The sequence below is a fragment of the Dermacentor silvarum genome, chromosome 10, assembly GCF_013339745.2.
Source record: "Dermacentor silvarum isolate Dsil-2018 chromosome 10, BIME_Dsil_1.4, whole genome shotgun sequence".
NCBI lineage: Eukaryota > Metazoa > Arthropoda > Arachnida > Ixodida > Ixodidae > Dermacentor > Dermacentor silvarum.
Genome location: NC_051163.1, coordinates 144,400,447 through 144,421,160, shown reverse-complemented (window position 1 = coordinate 144,421,160; position 20,714 = coordinate 144,400,447). Strand labels below are relative to the sequence as shown.

The window sequence follows — 20,714 nt, the reverse complement described above, 5'->3', positions numbered from 1 at the left end:
GTTTTCCGCCGCGCGTTCCGCCGCGCGTTCGTTTTACTCGGGCTGGACGGTTCTGGCTACCCGCGGGCTGCCAGAACCTGCCAGGACGATTTTGTTCTGGCTGCTCTCTGGAAGTTCTCTGGCTAGCAGACGACAAAAAGAGGCGATGAGCGCTCGCCGCCATCTTTGTGGGGACTTGACGGTTTGCAGTGCGGGCACTTGAGGACTTTTACCTCGCTCAGTCAACTGGCTTGCGTCGAACGCTTGCGCGCGCCGCCCCGGTTGTTGTGGTTTCGGACTTCGTCTCGCGTACTCGTCGGCGTGGTGCGTGGATCGCTGATTGGGTTGCTTCTTGCGTTATCTTACTAAACGCACCGTTCCGCCTTGCGAGGCGGTGCCATACGAGCGGCGGCGAACCATACGAGCGGCAGCGAAGCTTTCTTTTATTGCGATAGCAATTATATGGACACTTGAACCGGATTTCTGCCGTCGGCGTCGCCGTCGTCGTCGTCGTCGTCGCCGTCGTTGTCGCCGTTGTCGTCACCGTCGCCGTGAGGTTCCCTATAGATAAAATCTTCGCCGCGCGCCGTATGCCCGAGAGGAAGCGTGCGGAGACGCGCGCTATCACGGAGAGCGAACGCACTCAATCTCCCACGCGCAAGCAAGGAAGCAGGAAGCCAGCGCCAGAGGGAGCAAGGGGGGGGGGGGGGGGGGCGCACTTCTCTGCGAAGAACCGCGCTCGTCGCTCGCTCGCACCGTCTCTTATCTCCACACGGCTCTGACCTTTAAGTGCATTCGCCGCTCAGTTTCCGTTGAAGCGATAGACCGCACGTACCTTCGCCCGCTGCGGCGTATGCTTGCTGCCAGCGTTTTGACAGTCGTTGTCTGCTGTCATTCAGTGTGATCTCTTCGTGTTTGTGCGCGCTCACACCATGCTTGTTCATAGTTCGTAATAGTCGGGCCACATTTTCCAACGCACGCTACACACGCAATGCTGCCCGGATCGGCAGTGCAGCGCTACAGGTGTGTCCCTTGGCACGCACTGCCCACGGGAAGCGCTTCTCATGAACACCACCGTTTCACACGCGCCTTCTCGTGGTCATCGAGTCTCTCTTCATGTCGGTCTACTTACGCCGCAGCACACCTGCTTACTTAATCAGCTCATGTTTACTACAATTCATATTGCTACCAAAGCCGCTCACCTTACTTCGTATGACATTGCTGTGTTGCTATCGCATTCATTGCTTCGCCCTTAGGGCGAAACTGTGACATTTTTTTTGTGTGTGTGTATGCCGTGAATCCTTTTTCACCGCTGTAAACAGCACGCACGGATGCTGTCACCGGCGCTGTCGATTATGCTTGCATGGTATTTTCATCGTGTTCCGCGCAAGTTGTTCGCGAAGTTGTAGACGCACATTGCGATGCATTTTCGGTTCATCTTTCTCTAGTGGTATCCCTTTTCACATCGCTCGTGTATATGCGGCGATATACTTTTTTCTGCAGTTATATAGCGAAGGCGTCGCATCCAGGGTTGCCACTGGTGGCTACTTTTCGCCAAATTGGCGAATTTCAGAGGCCCGTGGCGACCAAAAATTATGAATGGCGACTTGGCGAATTTCTGGCGATTTTCGGCTAAGAGCTCGATCGAGTTATGGGTTCTAAGCTCAGTGTCTTCTAAACAAACGAGCGACAACATTCAGCCCGTCCACTACCTCCTAAATTTTTCTATGAGGTACTGGCACGTCTCCTAGCGAAATGTAGGTTAGCGAACTGCTCTGCATGCCGCGAGACGGCAGTGTTGATGGGTTGGCGGCTTTGTGGCGCAACCCACCACTCCGTTTCAAGGGGGGCGCTCATAGAATCTATCCATCCATCCGCTTGCTACGATCTCCTGATTCCCATTTGGCGACGGCGGAGCTTGTGGAGCTGCCTGTCTTCGCTGCTGTAATACCTACTTTTTAACTGCTGGAACATGGGGAAGCACGCTAATGCGAAGCGAAGATTTCGTGATGAATGGCTCCGGGATCAAAAACTTAAAGGTATGTGTTATATGTACAGGGGATTTGTGGTTATGTTAGTCTTGGATGATCGTGTTGCATTTATGAATATAAGCGATCAGGCGGGTTCCTTTGTTTCTATACTGACACAGGCCATACATGGCTTGTTTTACGTTGTCGTAAAGCGGACGGAATTTATTATTTCGCCAAGTTGCATGAAATCATTGCCGCAGTTTTATTTTTTTTCTACACAGAGCTTGTGAGTTTAAGCCATTACGTCGGTCGGGCGGGTTCCTTTGTTTCTATACTGACTCAGGTCATACATGGCTTGTTTTACGATGGCATAAAGCGAACAACGGAATTTATTATTTGGCCAAGTTTCATGAAATCATTCCTGCAGTGGTTTTATTTTTTTTCTAAACAGAGCTTGTGCATTTAAGCCATTAGGTTTTCTTTATTTCTTCACTTCGAAATGTTTTCCAGACTGGATATCGCCGACTGAACATGGACAAGCGGTGAAGTGCAAATACTGCAACTGTGTATTGAGGCCTCATTACACGGACCTCCTAAAGCACGCCGACTCTAAGAAGCACAAAGACTACGTTGTGCCTGCCCCACAGCAGCTCAAGCAGTTCTTGGCCCAGGTCAGCAAGCCAAATTTTGACCAAGCAAGGCGGGAAGTTCGAATAGCATTGTTCACCGCTACGCACACACCTGTAAGTGCGATTGATGAACTTGGTGAAATTCTGCAAGAAGAATTCGACGGAAAGTTTCGGATGCACCGTACCAAGTGCGCAGCTGTCATCAAGAATGTGTTGGCACCACACTTCAAGCACAAGCTGGACAAAATGGTGAAGGAAGCCCCGGGGTACTCCTTAATGCTCGATGAATCTACGGATGTCTCCACCACAAAACAGCTGTGTGTTTCTGTTCGCTTTCATAACTCTGAAACGAACTGTATCTCGGACACGTTCCTCGACTTGAAAGAAGTAGCGAATGGAACAGCAGAAGTGATGCATCAGTGTGTCATGGACATATTGTCTGATCACGGGTTGAGCCTTAAAGACTGTGTCGGAATAGCGACAGATGGTGCAAACTCAATGTGCGGAGAGCACAACTCTCTGTGGAGCCGGCTCAGGGAAGGGAATCCAGATTTGATTTTAGTAAAGTACATGTGCCACTCGCTAGACCTCGTTGCCGCAAAGTCAATGCAGACAATGCCTTCAGCGCTCGAGTACATGGTACGAGAATCTCACAATTACTTTGCTCACAGATCCACCAGGCTCGCTGCATACAAGGGATTGTATAACAGTATGCTGGAAGACACCGACAAGGTAGAGCCACCAAAACTCCTGTCTCTGTCTCCAACAAGGTGGTTGGCAATGTTCGACTGCATCGAAAGAATTTTGGGTCAATTTGAGAGCCTGCAGAAGTTTTTTTCACAGTATCGACAGCCGCAACTATAACACGCGTGTTCTTCGGGACATGTACAATGACACTCGGAACCACGTCTATTTGATTTTTCTTGCAGCAGTGCTTCACAATGTGAAACGAGTGAATCTGTTGTTTCAGAGCCAGACAGCCGACCCCTTGAAGCTTTTTCAAGAACTAGAAAATCTATACATAGATGTGCCGTAACACGGCTGGTTTCAAGATCTGCTTAAGGACAACTCCAACAGTGACCTGCTTTCCCTGGATTTAAAAAACATGGAGAGCATCTACTTAGACTGTGGACAAGCAGACCTCGGAGCAGCATTTGCAGAACGGCTCGCGGCAAGTGGATTACCTGCCCAGGAGCAGACCTGCATTAGAGAGCGGTGCTTCAATTTTTTGCAGAAATTGGCAACAGAGCTACAAACACGAATTCCAAATGCAACATCTGCTCTCCGCAGGCTTCAAGCTGTAAGTCCGGAAACTGTATTGGGGCCCAATGCTTGCCGGGAGATCTTGAGTTTGCCATCATGCCTGTTTGGCATACGTAACAACCAACTGGAAGCGGAGGTACGACTGCTTCGGTCTGCATTCGCTACAACTGAAACTAGTTCTGCCACAAGTTTCTGGTATGAGGCGCTAGCATTCAGAGACGCTGCTGGTGTATGTCCCTTCCCAGCACTCGCCGCTGGAGCCATCAGGATCCTGACACTTCCGGTCTCAAATGCCGAAGCGGAGAGAGTCTTTTCTAATGTAACCTTAACTAAAACAGAACTTCGCAATAAGATGAAGATGGACCTTTTGGAGTCCATCTTAAGGGTCAAATTTGGCCTTCGTCTGAAGAAGAAGACATCGTCAAACTACATCGTTCCGGAGGAAGTGCTTTGTAAAATGACGGCAAACTATTCTGGGGCTTGCAGTATCTACAATTAGTGTTCCTCAAGAAAGCGCTTCGCGATCACAGGGTGATATTTGCGGCCGAGAGGCTGATGCAGGGTGTTTGTGTGCAATAAAAGTAATTGTTTAACACATTCTCAATTCTTTGCATTGCGTGTGTGCAATAGAAACAATTGCTTAAGACAATTTACATTGTTTATCGGTTCATTTATTATATGCATCAGATAGACGCGCGGAGATAATTGTGACTATAAGAAATGGACAGTGGAGATTTTAGCATGGTGGAGCCGATGGTGATACGTCTTCTTCCGTTGAAACGAGCGGACACATCCTTACATGCCCTTTGAGTTACTGGAGCTATAGTAACTCTACATGATAATGATGATGGTGTGGCATTACGGTGCCATCTAACGGCTAGTCGGAGAACCAGGCGTATCAAGCTCCCATTCTGAAGCGGGCGATGCAACTGGCATTGGAGAACGTCAATATAATTTCAGGGTTTTGGATGGTACTGTATTCTGCGAGGTTATGCAAAATTGGAAGAATTTATTACTAGGTATTGCCGTACATATCTAGTGTGGCGACGTTTTTGGCGAAATTTACAAAAAAATGGCTACTTTTGGCTACTTTTTCCTCGTCGTCTGGCGACATTGACTCAACACTCAGTGGCAACCCTGGGACTCGCAGCTAGCCCACGTTCGCTCCGTCTATCCGCCGTATGCTTGGGTGGCAGCTCGAAACTGCCGTTGATGTTAAAGGAATGCACTGAGATGAGTAGTGGCCACACGTATATTAGGTTAATTATTGCTCTCATGATAAAGCTTTTTGATGGTCACAGGTGTCATACATTTTCATGCGCCAGCCCAACGCCTCGTTGGCCAGCCGCAGCCCCCAGCTCCTTCAGCACAGGAGCAGAATTGAAAGGAGCACTATCAACCGAAACAAACTTTCTGAAATCGAATTCAAGCATGTCTATGGGCACGAAATTTTACGCTTAATGACCTACCCGCTTTTTCGTGTCTTGTCAAATGACTTCAAATGTCGCCGGTGGCCGACCTCCTCGAGGCATCCTTGAGCGATTGCTTTTGCGCGATTATTTACGTGCGATTTTGCGTCTTGGCATCGGACTCGTCGCAGGCCGTTTGTTACGCTGTGCAAAGTGAGATGCCCAGTCGCGCGAACTCTCGCAAAAGTGTTTTTCCGAATACAGCTGTATATTTTCACGGTGGCAACGCAGAAATGGGCTGACTACGCCACGCGCACGCCGCCCACGCCGGTCGCTGCCATTTTGGTAGCTTGTTTACATTTATCCCGCGGCCAGCGCTGTCCCGGCGTTCGATTTTGCAAACTTCGGGCAGCTCCGGGTTGTCTTGGGATCCCAGCTCATGTGACTTCCTATCACAACCGGAACTAGCTGGCTGCTGTCTGGCTGCCAGCGGGCTGCCAGAACTCCGAAAATCGAAGAAGCCCATTATGAAAGGACCAAGCCCGATGTTATGTTGAAAATGATAAACAAATTAGTGGGTTGCTCACATACCACATAAACTATTAAAGAATTGATGCTAAACAATGTAACCGTCAAGGGTGCAGAACTTAGTGAGTCATTTAATGATTTTTTTACGAGTTTAGTGGTCAGTACACATTACCCAGAGGCAGCAAACGAAATAAATAAAAACGTAGCAGTATATATCTCAGACCCACAAATGATAATGAAATCTTTGGCATATTTATCTCCTTTAAAAATAGTGCAGCTTGTGACATAGATGGAATACAGATAAGACCAGTTAAATATGTAATAGACATTATTTTACCACATCTTTGCAATACTTATAACTTAGCGCTCAGTACAGGTGTCTTTCCAAAGAAAATGCAGATATCAAAAGTGGTTGTGATATTCAAAGGAGGTGACAAAAATAACTTTTCTAATTACCGACCAATTTCCATATTACCCATTTTTTCTAAAGGCCTTGAAAAAATAATTTTGACAAGATTAACGAAGTTCACTGATAAATTCAGTATACTTAATGGCGCCCAGTTTGGCTTTCGCAGTGGCCGTTCCACAGAACTTGCACATTTAGCTCAGAAAGACTTCATTCTCAAAGCATTCACAGGCAATTACATAGACTTCTCGAAGGCATTCGATAGACTGAATCATTAAACACTGCTAATAAAACTAAAGTTGTATGGTGTCCGTGGTTTACCATTAGATCTCATAGCATCATACCTCTGGAATCGCATGCAACGTGTAGAAATCAATGGATACTCATCTTCATGTAAACCCATAAATACAGGGGTTCCCCAAGGGAGTATTTTAGGTCCCTTATTGTTTGATCTCTATATAAATGACATCACAAGTATTAGTAAAACACCTAAATATTGTTACGGGGAGAAAATATATGTATTTACAATATATACAGAGGGTTGTAGCTCTGTGGCCAGGGTGACACCATCTACCGAGCTCCGAGATACTTCTGCCTCTTCTTCCCCAACCAACGTCATTTTGTCCACAGCGGTACAAACTCGTACGTGACATGAACCCCCCGGCGGCAGAAGCATCGTCTCGATGCTTCTTAGGGTGTCGAATCAGCGTGCGAGTTATAGGGCTTTAGTCGCGAAACGTGCACGATATCAGTTCCTGGGGTGGTAGAAGACTTTGAATTCACAGGTGAGATCTCATATGTGAGGCTGGTGACTTGGCGAAGAACTTGGTATGGCCCGACGTATCGTGGCAGCAGTTTTTCGCAAAGGCCGACGCGGCGGGAGGGTACCCAAAGCAGAACAAGGGACCCAGGGCTGAAATGAGCGTCCCGACGATGACTGTCGTAACGGTGCTTCTGGATAGTCTGAGATGCCAGAAGACGGTCACGGGCAATACGACGTGCTGCGGCCGCGCGAACAATGGCGTCGTGAGCATAGAACGTGGTAGTGGTGGCGTCAGAAGGGAGCAGTGAGTCAAGAGGCAGGAGAGGGTGACGGCCATATAGTAGATAGAACGGGGAATAACCAGTAATATCGTGACGCGACGAATTGTATGCAAACGTCACGAAAGGTAAGGTGCAGTCCCAATCCCGGTGATCATCACTCACGTACATGGAGAGCATGTCCGTAAGTGTACGGTTGAGACGCTCGGTAAGTCCGTTTGTCTGTGGGTGGTAAGCCGTCGTGAACTTGTGGGACGTTGAGCAAGAACGAAGAAGGTCGTCGACAACCTTAGAAAGAAAACAGGGGCCTCTATCGGTGAGTAGCTGACGTGGGGCACCATGATGTAGGATGACTTCATGGAGGAGAAAATCAGCCACATCAGTTGCGCAGCTTGTAGGGAGGGCCCGCGTTATGGCATAACGCGTGGTATAGTCCGTCGCAACAGCCACCCACTTGTTGCCCGAGGATGAGGTAGGAAATGGGCCAAGGAGGTCCAGGCCGACGCGGAAAAATGGCTCACTGGGGATATCTATAGGCTGAAGGTGGCCAGCGGGAGACAATGGAGGCTTCTTGCGGCGTTGGCAAAGTTCGCAGGCAGCGACGTAGCTTTGAACAGAGCGATATAGCCCAGGCCAGAAAAATCGTCTGCGCACACGGTCATATGTACGGGAGACACCCAAATGACCAGCGGTAGGCGCATCGTGTAACTGCGAGAGAATTGTCGAGCGCAGATGCTGGGGAACGACGAGGAGCAGTTCAGCACCATGAGGATTCATATTGCGTCGATATAAGGTCCCGTCCTGGAGAACAAACATACATAGAGAAGCGTCCTGTTGCTCCGAGGTAATGCGTTCGATGATGGATCGCGAATATGGGTCACGACGCTGCTCGTCGGCGATGCGTGAGAAGTCGGAGATCGACAAAACGCAGGTATCTGTATCGGTTTCGGTGCCATCCGGTGGGTCGACAGGGTAGCGGGAGAGGCAGTCGGCGTCCTTATGTAACCGCCCAGATTTGTAGGACACGGAAAACGTGTACTCTTGCAGGCGTAAAGCCCAGCGGCCAAGACGGCCTGTCGGGTCTCTGAGTGAGGATAGCCAACATAAGGCATGATGATCTGTCACGACGATGAAATGTCGACCGAACAGGTAAGGGCGGAACTTAGCAATGGACCAAAGAAGGGCCAAGCATTCACGTTCTGTTATCGAGTAGTTTCGCTCTGGTGCAGAAAGACGGCTAGCATACGCGATCACGCGATTGGTGTCCCGCTGTCGTTGGGACAAGATAGCGCCAATGCCATGACCGCTTGCATCAGTGCGAACTTCGGTGTAGGCATGCGGATCAAAATGACCCAACACGGGTGGATTGGTAAGGCGACTGATAAGCGTTGAAAATGCTTCAGCCTGGTCGGGTCCCCAACGAAAAGTGGTGTCCTTTTTCAGAAGGTCTGTGAGAGGACGCGCGATTTCGGCAAAGTTCTGGATAAATTGCCAAAAATAGGAACACAGCCCTAGAAAACTGCGGACATCGGTAGGAGAACGCGGAAGGGGAAACTCCCCAACGGCACGAACTTTGTCAGGATCAGGCTGGACGCCAGAAGCGTCAACTAAGTGACCAAGTACTCGTATTTGGCGGCGGCCGAAATGGCATTTTGCAGAATTGAGTTGTAGGCCGGCACGTCTAAAAACATCAAGGTAGCTGAGAGTCGGTGAAGGTGGCTCTCAAACGTCGGTGAAAAAACTATGATGTCATCAAGGTAGCAGAGGCATGTGGTCCATTTGAATCCGCGCAGAAGAGAGTCCATCATGCGCTCGAAGGTAGCAGGGGCATTACACAGTCCAAAAGGCATCACTTTAAATTGGTAGAGACCATCTGGGGTGACAAAGGCGGTCTTTTCGCGATCTCGTTCATCGACTGCGATTTGCCAGTAGCCGGAGCGCAAATCAATCGATGAAAAATAACTGGCACCGTGTAAGCAGTCCAGCGCGTCATCAATACGCGGAAGCGGATACACGTCCTTTTTCGTAATCTTATTCAGGTGTTGGTAATCGATACAAAATCTCCAGGTATTGTCCTTCTTTTTAACCAAAACGACAGGTGACGCCCACGGACTGCAGGAAGGCTCGATAATATCCTTGGAGAGCATTTTGTCCACCTCCGTTTGGATCACCTGGCGTTCAGCTGCTGACACACGGTAGGGCCTCCGGTGTATAGGAGGAGCGTCACCTGTGAGGATGGAATGGGTGACGACACGAGTGCGACCTAGCGGGCGATTTCCAAAATCAAAGATGTCTTCATAGGACATCAGAATACGGCGAAGGGCGTCGGCGTAAGCAGGCCGTAGGTCAGTAGCTATCATGGGCGTAAACTTGTCGTTGCTTGAAGTAGGACGGTCGGAAGCTGCAGCAGTGTCGAATCGTGGTTCGGGCGTAAGAGCAGCTACTCCACACTCTTCCAAAGGGGACAGCAAAGCGAGAGATACACCCTCAGGAAGCACTTGCAGACACGAACCAAAGTTCAGAAGGGGAAGCCACGCTCGGTTGTTAACAAGAGTGACAATGGAGCTGGGTAGTGCGATTTGGCGTGCCAGGAGAACGTCGCAAAGTGGGGACACCACGTAAGGACCATCTCGAAGTGGAGGAGAAGGCGACATGAGGACGTAGGTCGCAGCATCAGGTTGCAGGCGAACAAATTCAGCAGAACGAAGTCGGGACTTCTGGTCTTCGGTCGGGTCGGCAAAGTAATGGGGCAGTTCAAGGCGAAGGGTGCCGGTTGCGCAGTCAATAAGTGCTGAATGAGCAGTCAGGAAGTCGATTCCAAGAATCACTTCGTGGGGACACTCGGCCAGTACAGTGAACAGGACTAACACAGGACGACTGGCAATGGTAACACGGGCGGCGCACATTCCCATCACGGCTGTTGTACTGCCATTAGCCACTCGGACGGCAGGCGACTCGGCAGGTGTCAGGACTTTACGGAGACGGCTACGAAGATCTGATCGCATAACCGACACCTGAGCGCCAGTATCGATGAGGGCTTGAACGGGTACATCATCAACAAAAATTTCAACAAGGTTCGGTCGAGCAGCAGGGTTCAGCAGAGGTTTTGCAGTCAGAGTCGTCAACGCAGCCTCACCTCCGGGGGCTGCATTGCTTAGTTTCCTGAGAAGCGGCCCGCGTAGGACGGGGACGAGGGGCGTCGAGGTGTAGGCGAGCGGGACTGACGGCGTTGCGGCGAGGGCGAGCGGCTAGTGGTGTTTCCCCGAGAGGGAAGGCCGGCATGGTATGGTTCAGAAAGGGGCGACAGAGACCGAGGGTCTCGGTTGAAGCGGCGATCAGCGTATGGTTGAGGCGAGGAGTACCAGCGGCTACTACGGCAGTGGCGGGAGATGTGACCGACCCGGGAGCAAGCAAAGCAAATCGGCCTGTCATCCGGTGTTCGCCACTCAGATGGGTTCCGATATCGACTCTGGAACGACTGGCGAGGTGCAGCAGAGGCAATGACAGGAGTGGTAGGGGTGGGACGTGGGCGGACGGCAGACTGGATGTCCATGTTGGCAATTTCTTGGCGGACAACAGCTTGAATGAGCGAGATGGTCATGTTGTCGTGCGTATGGGGACAGTGAGAACTTGGAGCCATAGCCTCAAGTTCGCGGCGGATGACCTGTGTCAAGCTTGGCGTGGCAGGCGGATGTGATGCCGGAGGGTCGTTGCAGGAGGAAGTGGCAGCCGTATTGGGAAGTCGGTCGAAGCGTTGTACGATGCGTTTGCTCTTCGCTTGCTCAAAATTCCGGCATTCCTTTATTATGGATTCAACCGTTGAGCAGTTCCTGCAAAGCAGGAGGTTGAACGCATCGTCTGCGATGCCCTTCCAAGATGTGTCCAACCCTATCGGCCTCTAGCATGTCCGCTTTACGGCAGGGAGCCAGAACGTCTTGAATATACGCGACGTATGATTCGGTTGGTGTCTGGACACGTGACGCTAGCTCTTGCTTGGCCTCCATTTGACGTCCCACAGGCCTTCCGAAAAGATCGCGTAGCTTTTCCTTGCAGGAGTCCCAGCTTGTAATTTCGGTTTCATGCGTCTCGAACCATACCTTCGCGGTTCCTCCCAAGTAAAAGATCAGGTTTGCCAGCAAATGTGTGGCATTCCACTTGTTGTGCTTACCGACGCGCTCATACGACGTCAGCCAGTCTTCGACGTCGACCTTGCCAGTGCCAGTGAAGATTCCCGGGTGACGTAGCTGGGTTAGTACCACTTCCGCCGGTGTCTGAGCGGCGGAGGCAGCGTCAGCGTCGGAGGCAGCGTCAGTAGCCATAACAGCGGAACCGATGTGACGCCCGCTGCGAAGATCCAGGGCCAGCTTGTGGCGAGATTACCCAGCACCTCCACCAAAATGTTACGGGGAGAAAATATATGTATTTACAATATATACAGAGGGTTGTAGCTCTGTGGCCAGGGTGACACCATCTACCGAGCTCCGAGACACTTCTGCCTCTTCTTTCCCAACCAACGTCAGTATGTCCACAGTGGTACAAACTCGTACGTGACAATATGTCTTATATGCACATGATACGACACTATTTCATTCACAGAATTTACATAAAACAACTATAGCCGGGTACAACTTTAGAAGGCAGCGGCATTTGCTCCCTCAAAGGCAGATGCATACGAGCCTCCAGCAATGGGCGCGCACTGAAGACTTGCCTCATGAACCGGACGGCCGGTGTCCCCGCTGACGGAGAACATGGCAGCCCGCGATTCAAGCCGGGCGAGTCGCGTCAGCGGGACTATTTCTTTAGTCGCGGAGGAAATCGGCTGCTGCGCTTCGGTCATCTGGCCGGTGCCTCTCCTGTCTTCTTAAGTTGTACCCGACTATAGTGATATAAGCAATGTTCTCAAAGGTCTTAGCACATGGTGCAATTTGAATTTGTTACAAATAAATGAAAACAAAACAAAAGCTATCGTATTTTCACTACACGAAATAAATTTCTCACTAACAGACACATTAGTTCTCCATAATTCCATCATAGAGATTGTTGACACTGTCAAAACTCTTGGAGTTTACTTTCATAAAAATTTGTCGTGGGATACACATATCAACCACCTCGTTGCCCGCCTTTCCAAAACCGTAGGTGTCTTCGCAAAATCACAATTTTCACTTTCGAGTAGTGTCAAACCACAGCTGTATCATGCATTATTCTCCTCTCAGATGAGCTACTCTTTTCTTGTTTGGGGCACCACGTCACTAACAAATATAAATAGATTACACGTACTGCAAAAGAAAGCTATCCGTCATATAGCTGGAGAACACTACAGAGGACACACAGGACCGCTATTTACTCGGTTTTGCGTAGTTCCTGCTCAAAACTTCTACACATACAATTTAGCCCTCAGATACAAACAATGCCCTAAATTTTCTGATGGAACATTACGTACATTAGCTGAACTTAAGGAAAAAACTCACCCTTATCCTTTCCGTAATACTGAAAAGTGGATTATTGCATACACTCGATTAAATATGAGTGAGATGCTTTGTTACAGACTGCCAAAACTCTTACACTACTTGATTGAACATGAAATATTCATTGAATCTACCAGTAAGAAAACACTAAGAAAATTTTTTGTATCTGTTGAGTAGTGCACATCTGTGAAAAATATACGTTTCTTCTATTTTCATTTTATATATGTTTCTATAGTGTAATGAAACTGTGTACAAGTGTAATGAAACTACTGTAATGAAGAATATTTAATGTTTCTTTTAATACTTAATGTAACATATGGTGATTTGTGTTTTTTCTTTTGTGTGTATACATACTAAGTGTTTTTTTATATACATATAAAAACAAAAGGACACAGGATGCTTTGTTACTGTAATTACGCATAAGGAGTGTTTCTTTCTTTGGTGTTCCACATCAACTGCTGTGCCTTGTAAAGGGGGCCTGAATCCCTGTCAAGTGAACAGAGTTTCACTTTTTGTTCGGGCCTCCTCCATTTTTTTTCGTATATCTCAAGAAAAATAGAATAAACTTGAATTGAATTGAAAAATGTGGGCGATCTTGGGAGCCTCAGACATCTTCTGGTCAGCTTGTAGATGCAAGGCCAGCACGTCCCGTATGTACGACAAGTACGGTTCAGTTGACGTCTGGGTACGTACCACCAATTGTTCCTTGGTGGCAAGTTGTCGACCAAACGGGTTGCCGAAAAGGTCGCGGAGCTGTTGCTTGAACATGTCCCAGCTGGTGAGATCGTCCTCGTGGGTCCAAAACCAGATGAGAGGGGTGCCGCCGAGCTAAAATATGACGTTTTCCAGACGTTTGACAGTCGGCGGCAAGGCTGTACCATGTATTGATCCATTATTTTGCTGTCGACACACTGTTCGGTTGCGCACGCATTCGAAGGAACCGATCCGGTTATCAGGGAACACGCATCGACACGTGCTGGCTTCCCGGATCTCCGATCTTCACATCAAGATACCAAAGGACCAACATCGGCTTCATTCTCTGTCGCCCACCATCGCTTCCATTGCCTTGGTCACCTGGTTTCGGCCAGCCCAATCAAGTCTGACTACCGTCTATACAAGGACTGCTCCCGCCGACTCCCGTCGCAGTCGGTGGCAAGGCTGTACCATGTATTGATCTGTTATTTTGCTCTCGACAGGTGAGTTCAGACCTGCCTGCGTTCCTTTTCTATTTTGCTCTCTGCCGCCGACTGCACCACAATGCCCGATTGTACTATTTGTGCCGAGCCATTGCCGCGAGACGATAAGTTTCAGACGTGCTCTGTGTGTAATGAAGCTTATCACTTGGGTAAGAACTGCTTGACGGTTGCCGAGTCAACTTTTTCAAAAATGTCAGCAGTAAAATGGGGATCCTGGGTCTGCCCCGCATGCAAGACGCAAGCCGTCAAGCAACCTGTATTGGGTAATAAATTGGACGATGGAGCACTAGAACAACAACTTTTGACTGTAAATGATAAACTGGACCGGCTGACGACTACAGTCGAAATGTTGGCTAGTCGAGTGGAAGAACTACCGACCTTCAAAGCTACCGGAGAAAAAACTACACAAACTGTTCTGCAGATACAGGGGTCGCTCGATTCCCTTGCCGCTAAATATGAATCGGTGTTGTCCACAGTAACTGCGAACCAGATACCAGTCGGCGAGCTAGGCACGCAAGTAGATACACTCTGCGCTAAGATTGTTGCCCAGGCTGAGCTGCTTGCGAAGGTTGGCGACTTAGAGCAATACAGCCGACACTGCAATTTTGAGATTCATGGCCGGCCATATAACCCCAACGAGGATTTGCCTTCCTTCTTGTCAGAACTGGCCGCGAAGCTAAACATTTGGGCATTCAAAACGACCGATGTTCACCGACTTCCCGCACGGAGCAATACCATTCCGGTGTGCACACTGTCTAGGCCAAGCAGGAATGGCTCGCTACACGCTACGTGAGCTTGCTCGTGAGAGCACCTTTCCGTGGCTTTACTTCAATCACAATCTTTCGCGTGCACAACGGGAGCTGTATCGGCTGGCAAGGCTGAAAGGCAAAGAAAAAAAATTTAAATTCGTCTGGACCGAAAACGGCAGGATACTGGCTAAGAGGGACGAAGATGCACCTATTCTGTATATTGTGAGACGACGCCCGGGACGAAGGCAGAGCTCTTGTATTGTCACACAGGGCGAGAGAGCCCACGAACACCAACCCAACAAAATTATGATGATTATGAGGATGGGTATATACACATGAAGACGATGAACTGCACAGTTAGCGCTCACACTAACTTCCCCCCCTCACGAAAGCGGCCGGTAAGGCAGCGAGTCAGAAACGGTCCTAACGCCGAAGATACGGCTTCAGGCGACAGACGTGAACAATTTCAGTGCTGCGGCAATGGCAGTCAGTAACCGAGGTAACAGGAGCTACGCGATAGTTCACGGCAGATGTTCTTTCAAGCACGGTATATGGGCCCCGATACCTGTGAAGAAATTTTTCACAGAGCCCTGGCACTTGAACAGGAGTCCACAGGAGCACTTCGTTGCCTGGGCGGAACGAAATGACACGACGGGTCACATCACAACGGACTTTCCTCTTGTCCTGAATGGTCGCGGTGTGGGCGCGCGCAATTTCGCGGCAGTGGGCGACGCGGGCGGCGAACTCCCTGGTAGAGATGTGGATGGAACAGAAGGTGTAGAGATGAAGGTGGTGTCCAAGACAAAAGACGGTGCACGGCCGTACACGAGGAAAAAGGGGCTGCAGTTTGTTGTGCGTTGAACGGCAGTATTATATGCAAATGTGACGAAAGGAAGTATAGTGTCCCAGTTTGTGTGGTTGGGTTTCACATACTTGGAAATCATGTTGGAGAGAGTTCGATGGAATCGCTCGGTAAGACCATTGGTCTGGGGATGGTACGCAGAGGTGGTCTTATGGATGGTGTTTGAGGCTTGCAGGACTTCAGCAAGAACATGGGAAAGAAATGTCTTGCCACGGTCACTTAGAAGAACACAAGGCGCACCTTGCAGGACAAACTTGGCGACCTCAGAGGCCGCACCAGAAGGAAGAGCTGCCGTCTCAGCGTAGCGAGTGAGATGGTCCACGGCGGTGACAATCCAGCGGTGACAATCCAGCGATGACAATCCAGCGGTGACAATTCAGCGGTGAGCCGCGGGTGTAAGCGGAAGGGGTCCATATAAGTCAATGCCCACGAATTCAAAGGGAACAGATGGGCACGGCAATGGTTGCAAAGGGCCGGCGGGAAGAGAGGTCGAAGGTTTTCGATGTTGGCATGATGCACACAAACTGACGTACTTGGCAACACTAGTAGACAGGCCAGGCCAGAAACAGCGAGTCTTAATGCGGTCGTAGGTTTTATGAAATCCTAAGTGACCAGCCGTTGTGTCGTCGTGAAAAGCTTGTAAAATTTGCAGTCGAAGTGAGCGAGGGACGACTGGGACCCATCGGTGACTGGTAGGGTGGTAAACTTGCCGCAATAATGAGCCATCATGAAGTTTAAACTGTGCCAGTTGTCGTCTTAAGTGGCTGTTGGGAGGACGGGATAAGCCAGTGAGCTGGTCGATAATTGTGCGGCAGTACGTATCTGCACGTTGGAGGGAGGCGAGGTCTTCTGAGGACAGAATGTCGACCGAGGTCACGAACCGTACCGGGGCCATGGTTGTGGTCGGTTGGCTGGGCGGTGCCGAACGGAGGGAAGGTGAGACGTGGGCATTTGGCGACAGCGGGCAACGAGATAAAGCATCAGCATCTTGATGTTGCCTGCCAGACCTATATGTGACAGTGTAGTCGTACTCCTGCAAACACAGAACCCAACGGCCGAGGCGTCCGGACAGATTCTTCAGGGAGGACAACCAACACAGAGCATGGTGGTCAGTCACAATTGTGAATTGGCGGCCATATAGATAGGGGCGAAACTTTTGTACGGACCATACGATGGTGAGGCATTCTTGTTCGGTGATACAGTAAAAGCTCGATGATACGATCACGGCTAATACGAATTTCCGGATGATACGAATTTTTCTGTGGTCCCGGCCGAGCCCCATTACTTTGCAACGTGCTAGAGAACGGTTGTTACGAATCGATTTTCAGCCTGCGTCAGTTGATACGAATAAACGCCGCCCCACCGACGGCCGCGAAAGAGAACAGCGCGCAGTCACGCGCTTTCTCTCCTTCTCTTTTGGTGCGGAGGCGCTGCGCCGGACAGCGCGGACTCCGCGACTGGGCGTGAAGAGTTTGAAGCGGTGGCGCTTCAAGAAATAAATGCTTTTTACGTGCATGTGCCTGAGTGAGTTCACCTCTGACTCTTTAATTTAGCTACAGTCGAATCTCGTTAATTCGAACACGCTTATTTCGAACATACCGCGTACTGACAATGCTCTTAGCAGCGCGCCAAATAACGCGGCGGCGCCTCCGACCGGCATTGCTCCGACACCGCCATAGAGCAAAAGCTCAGGAGAGACCCCTCAATGCCGCGCGCGAAGGAACGGGGGGAAAAAAAAAGAACCCACGGCGGAAATTTCCCCCTCTCTCAAATTGCAAGGTCGCGTTTCTGCATCGCGCCGGAACAAGCGTGTACGTGCCGACTAGAGTGTTCTAGACAACTGTATTCTAGCACACACTAGTGCCGACGTCTCAGCCACGCGGATAAAATGGCAGTGAACCCTTCTCCTCTATTTTCTAGTCACATGTTGACCTTGCACGCTGCGGCAGCAGCGCAGAGGGAAGCAGCGGCGGAGGCACAGTCGGGCCAACGAAACTGCCACGCCCGCAAACGCTCGCTTCCCGATAACGGCAGAAAACGAAACTTCAGGGGGCGGCTAAAATAAGCTGGCGCCAGCACGGCGGCGGGCGCGCACAGAGATGTGCGCACGGAGTCGAAGGTGAGAGAGCTACGAGGGAGTTGAGAGGGAGGGCGAGGGGAGCCACCGAAGCGGCGGAGTTGACGCGGCCAAATCCACTTCCCTGCCGCACTCCTCCCTCACCTTCGACGGTCTCCGCGCGCACCCGTGTGCCGGCGCCGCCCGGCTCCCTGAAGCTTCGTTTTCTGTCGTTATCGGGAAGCGACCGTTTCCGGCGTGGGCAGTTTCGTGGCCCGCGCTTGCTATGCGCTTGCGCGCTGCGATATTTCACGACTTTTTTTTTTTCACGAAATTTTCGGGCCCCTTCGAGTTCGAATTATCGAGATTCGACAGTAGTTTTAATTGTGTTTCGATGATACGAATTTCGGACAATACGAATATTTTTCGTGATCCCGTGAGATTCGTATCATCGAGCTTTTACTGTAGTATAAATTCGCTCAGCAGGAGAAAGAGTACGACTCGCGTAGGCCACGACTTGCTCTTCAGACGCGTGGTTCCGCTGCAGCAGGACAGCGCCTATTCCATGCCCACTTGCGTCAGTGAGGAGGATAGTAGAGGCTGTAGGATCAAAGTGACGAAGCACTGGTCCTGATGTGAGGCATCACTTGAGGGTCTGAAAGGTGGCTTCACATTCATCCGTCCAGGTAAAGGGTGTGGTCGTGGTCAGGAGTTTATGAAGAGGAGCTGCGATAGTCGCGAAGCCACGGACAAAGCGGCGGAAGTACGACGCTAATCCGAGAAAGCTGCGAAGGTCTTTAGGTGTGGTTGGTGTTGGAAAATGCTGTACAGCAGCGACCTTGTCGGGATCTGGCTCAATGCCGTGCTTGCTGACCACGTGACCTAATACTTTGATGCTGTGGCTCACAAATCGACACTTCTTAGTATTGAGCTGGAGACTGGCCTTGGCTAGACACGTGAGAACGTAGTCTAAACGTTCTAGGTGCTGGGAGAAGCTGGATGAAAAGATGACAATGTCGTCCAGGTAACATAGGCAGGTTTTTCATTTGAGGCTGCGTAGTACGGTATCGATCATTCGTTCAAATGTGCCTGGCGCATTGCACAGACCAAAAGGCATTACGTTGAATTCGAAAAGGCCATCAGGTGTTGCAAACGCCGTCCTCTCTTTGTCGGGCTCATGCATCAGGATCTGCCAATATCCAGAATGCAAGTCGAGGCTCGAAAAGTATTTGGCACTTTGTAAGGTATCCAAAGCATCGTCAATACGGGGCATAGGATATACATCCTTACGGGTAATTATGTTTAGTGCCCTATAATCGACACAAAAGCGTACCGAACCGTCCTTTTTTTTTTACTAGAACAACAGGAGACGACCAAGGGCTTGCTGAAGGCCTTATAACGTTCCGTGCGAGCATGTCGTTGACTTGGTCTTCCATAACTTTCCGTTCAGCAGACGATACACGGTAAGGGCGGCGACGAATGACGCGGGATCCGTCGGTTTCGATGTGATGAGCGGCCACTGTTGTTTTACCCAAGCCATCCGAACACACATCAAAGCAAAGTTGGTGCTTTTTTTAAGATGGTCAGCAAGGCATCAGACTGAGTTGGGCTCAGATCTGAACTCACAGTGGCCCTGAGAGCACTGGGTGAACCGTCTGTGTGCGTACACTCGGCGAAGAAGGAAACAGGCGAAGCAGTGACGACACATACTGGTGCTGCGTCGATAGGCATGGCAACAGTGGACCCCTCCGGCAGCAGAAGTGGCTCTGATGTCGTGTTGTAGGCGGTCAGACTGGCGCAGCCGCGTGAGAAACGCACTAGACAAGAAGCGATAGCGATTCCCCGAAAAATGCAGCGCTGAGAAGGGGAAACCACTGCGGCACTGTCGATATTTTCGCTAGTAAGACGGCTCTGTTGGCACGACGTTTATTCGGCCCGAGTACTCGGGAGCGAACCAGCAAAGGCACACACCCGATGATGATGATCACACAAAACTGAAGATGAGGATCGAGCAACGTAGAATGATGATGATAATATATAGATGAAGAACACGTGCGTAATAAACGCCCACACTAATTTCCCCCCCATGTGGAAGCGGCCATCCTGGCTGCAGGTCAAGGTGACAAAGAACGCCGCCTGAAGGGTTTCATGCGGGAGACATGAACGACCTCAGTGCTGTGACAACGGCGGTCTGTTGCGGCGACAACAGGAGTCACGCGATAATTGACGGGCGATGTCTGCTCCAGGACTATGTAGGGCCAGATGAATCGCGGCTGGAACTTTTCGCACAAACCAGGCGTGCGAAGGGGCGTCAATAGAAGTATTTCCTCACCAGGTATGAAAGACACAACACGATGGAAGGTGTCGTAAATGATCTTCCGGTCTTGTTGCCTGGCTGCTGTGTTTACGCGAGCACGCTGGCGGCACTGGGCGAGTCGTGAAACGAATTCTTTGCTAGATGATGCAGATGGGTCGACAGGAGAATTGAAGAAAGAAACGTCTAGAAGGGAGTAGGCGACCGTCCGTAAAATAGGTAAAATGGCGGTGGTACGCTGAACGGCCGTGTTGTAGGCGGAAGTGACGAATAGTGGAAGCTTGTCCCAATTCTTGTGATCAGGCTGAATATATACGGCGATCATGTCGGCAAGCGTGCAATGAAATCGCTCTGTCAAGCCGTTAGTTTGTGGATGGTAACTCAACGCTGTTTTGTGGGTGGTACTAGAGGCACGCAGGACTTCGTTTAAAAGTTGTGAAAGAAAGACGTTTCCACAGTCGCTTAGCAGTACCCGAGGAGCACCATGGCGCAGAATTATAGCTTGAAGGACGAAGTCGGCAACCTCCGAAGCCGAGCCAGTGATCACTGATGTTGTCTCAGCGTAGCACGTCAGGTGGTCGATGGCGGTCACTATCCACCAATTGCCAGCTGCAGTAACAGAAAGGGGCCCATAAAGGTCGATGCCAACAACCTCAAATGGTGCGGTGGGACACGGAATAGGCAGTAATTCGCCGGCAGGAGCAGATGTTGGGAGTTTGCAACGCTGACACACAGAACAGGAACCGACGTATCTCCCCACACTAGTAGAAAGGCCAGGCCAATAGTAACGGCTTCGAATGCGATCGTAGGTTTTGTGGAAACCGAGATGGCCAGCTGTCATGTCATC

The 20,714-nt window shown here is 50.2% G+C and overlaps 2 protein-coding genes across 2 annotated transcripts in view; one reads left to right on the top strand and one right to left on the bottom strand.

The window, feature by feature from the left end:
* Positions 1-20,714, bottom strand: part of LOC119431026 (calcium-dependent secretion activator-like) — a 629,635-nt gene that overhangs the window by 94,694 nt on the left and 514,227 nt on the right. The window lies entirely within an intron of this gene.
* Positions 1,557-3,601, top strand: LOC125940833 (SCAN domain-containing protein 3-like). Its single transcript, XM_049657445.1, has 2 exons — positions 1,557-2,018; positions 2,460-3,601. The coding sequence occupies exons 1-2, from the start codon at positions 1,952-1,954 to the stop codon at positions 3,440-3,442; spliced, it is 1,050 nt and encodes a 349-aa protein (XP_049513402.1). The 5' UTR covers positions 1,557-1,951; the 3' UTR covers positions 3,443-3,601.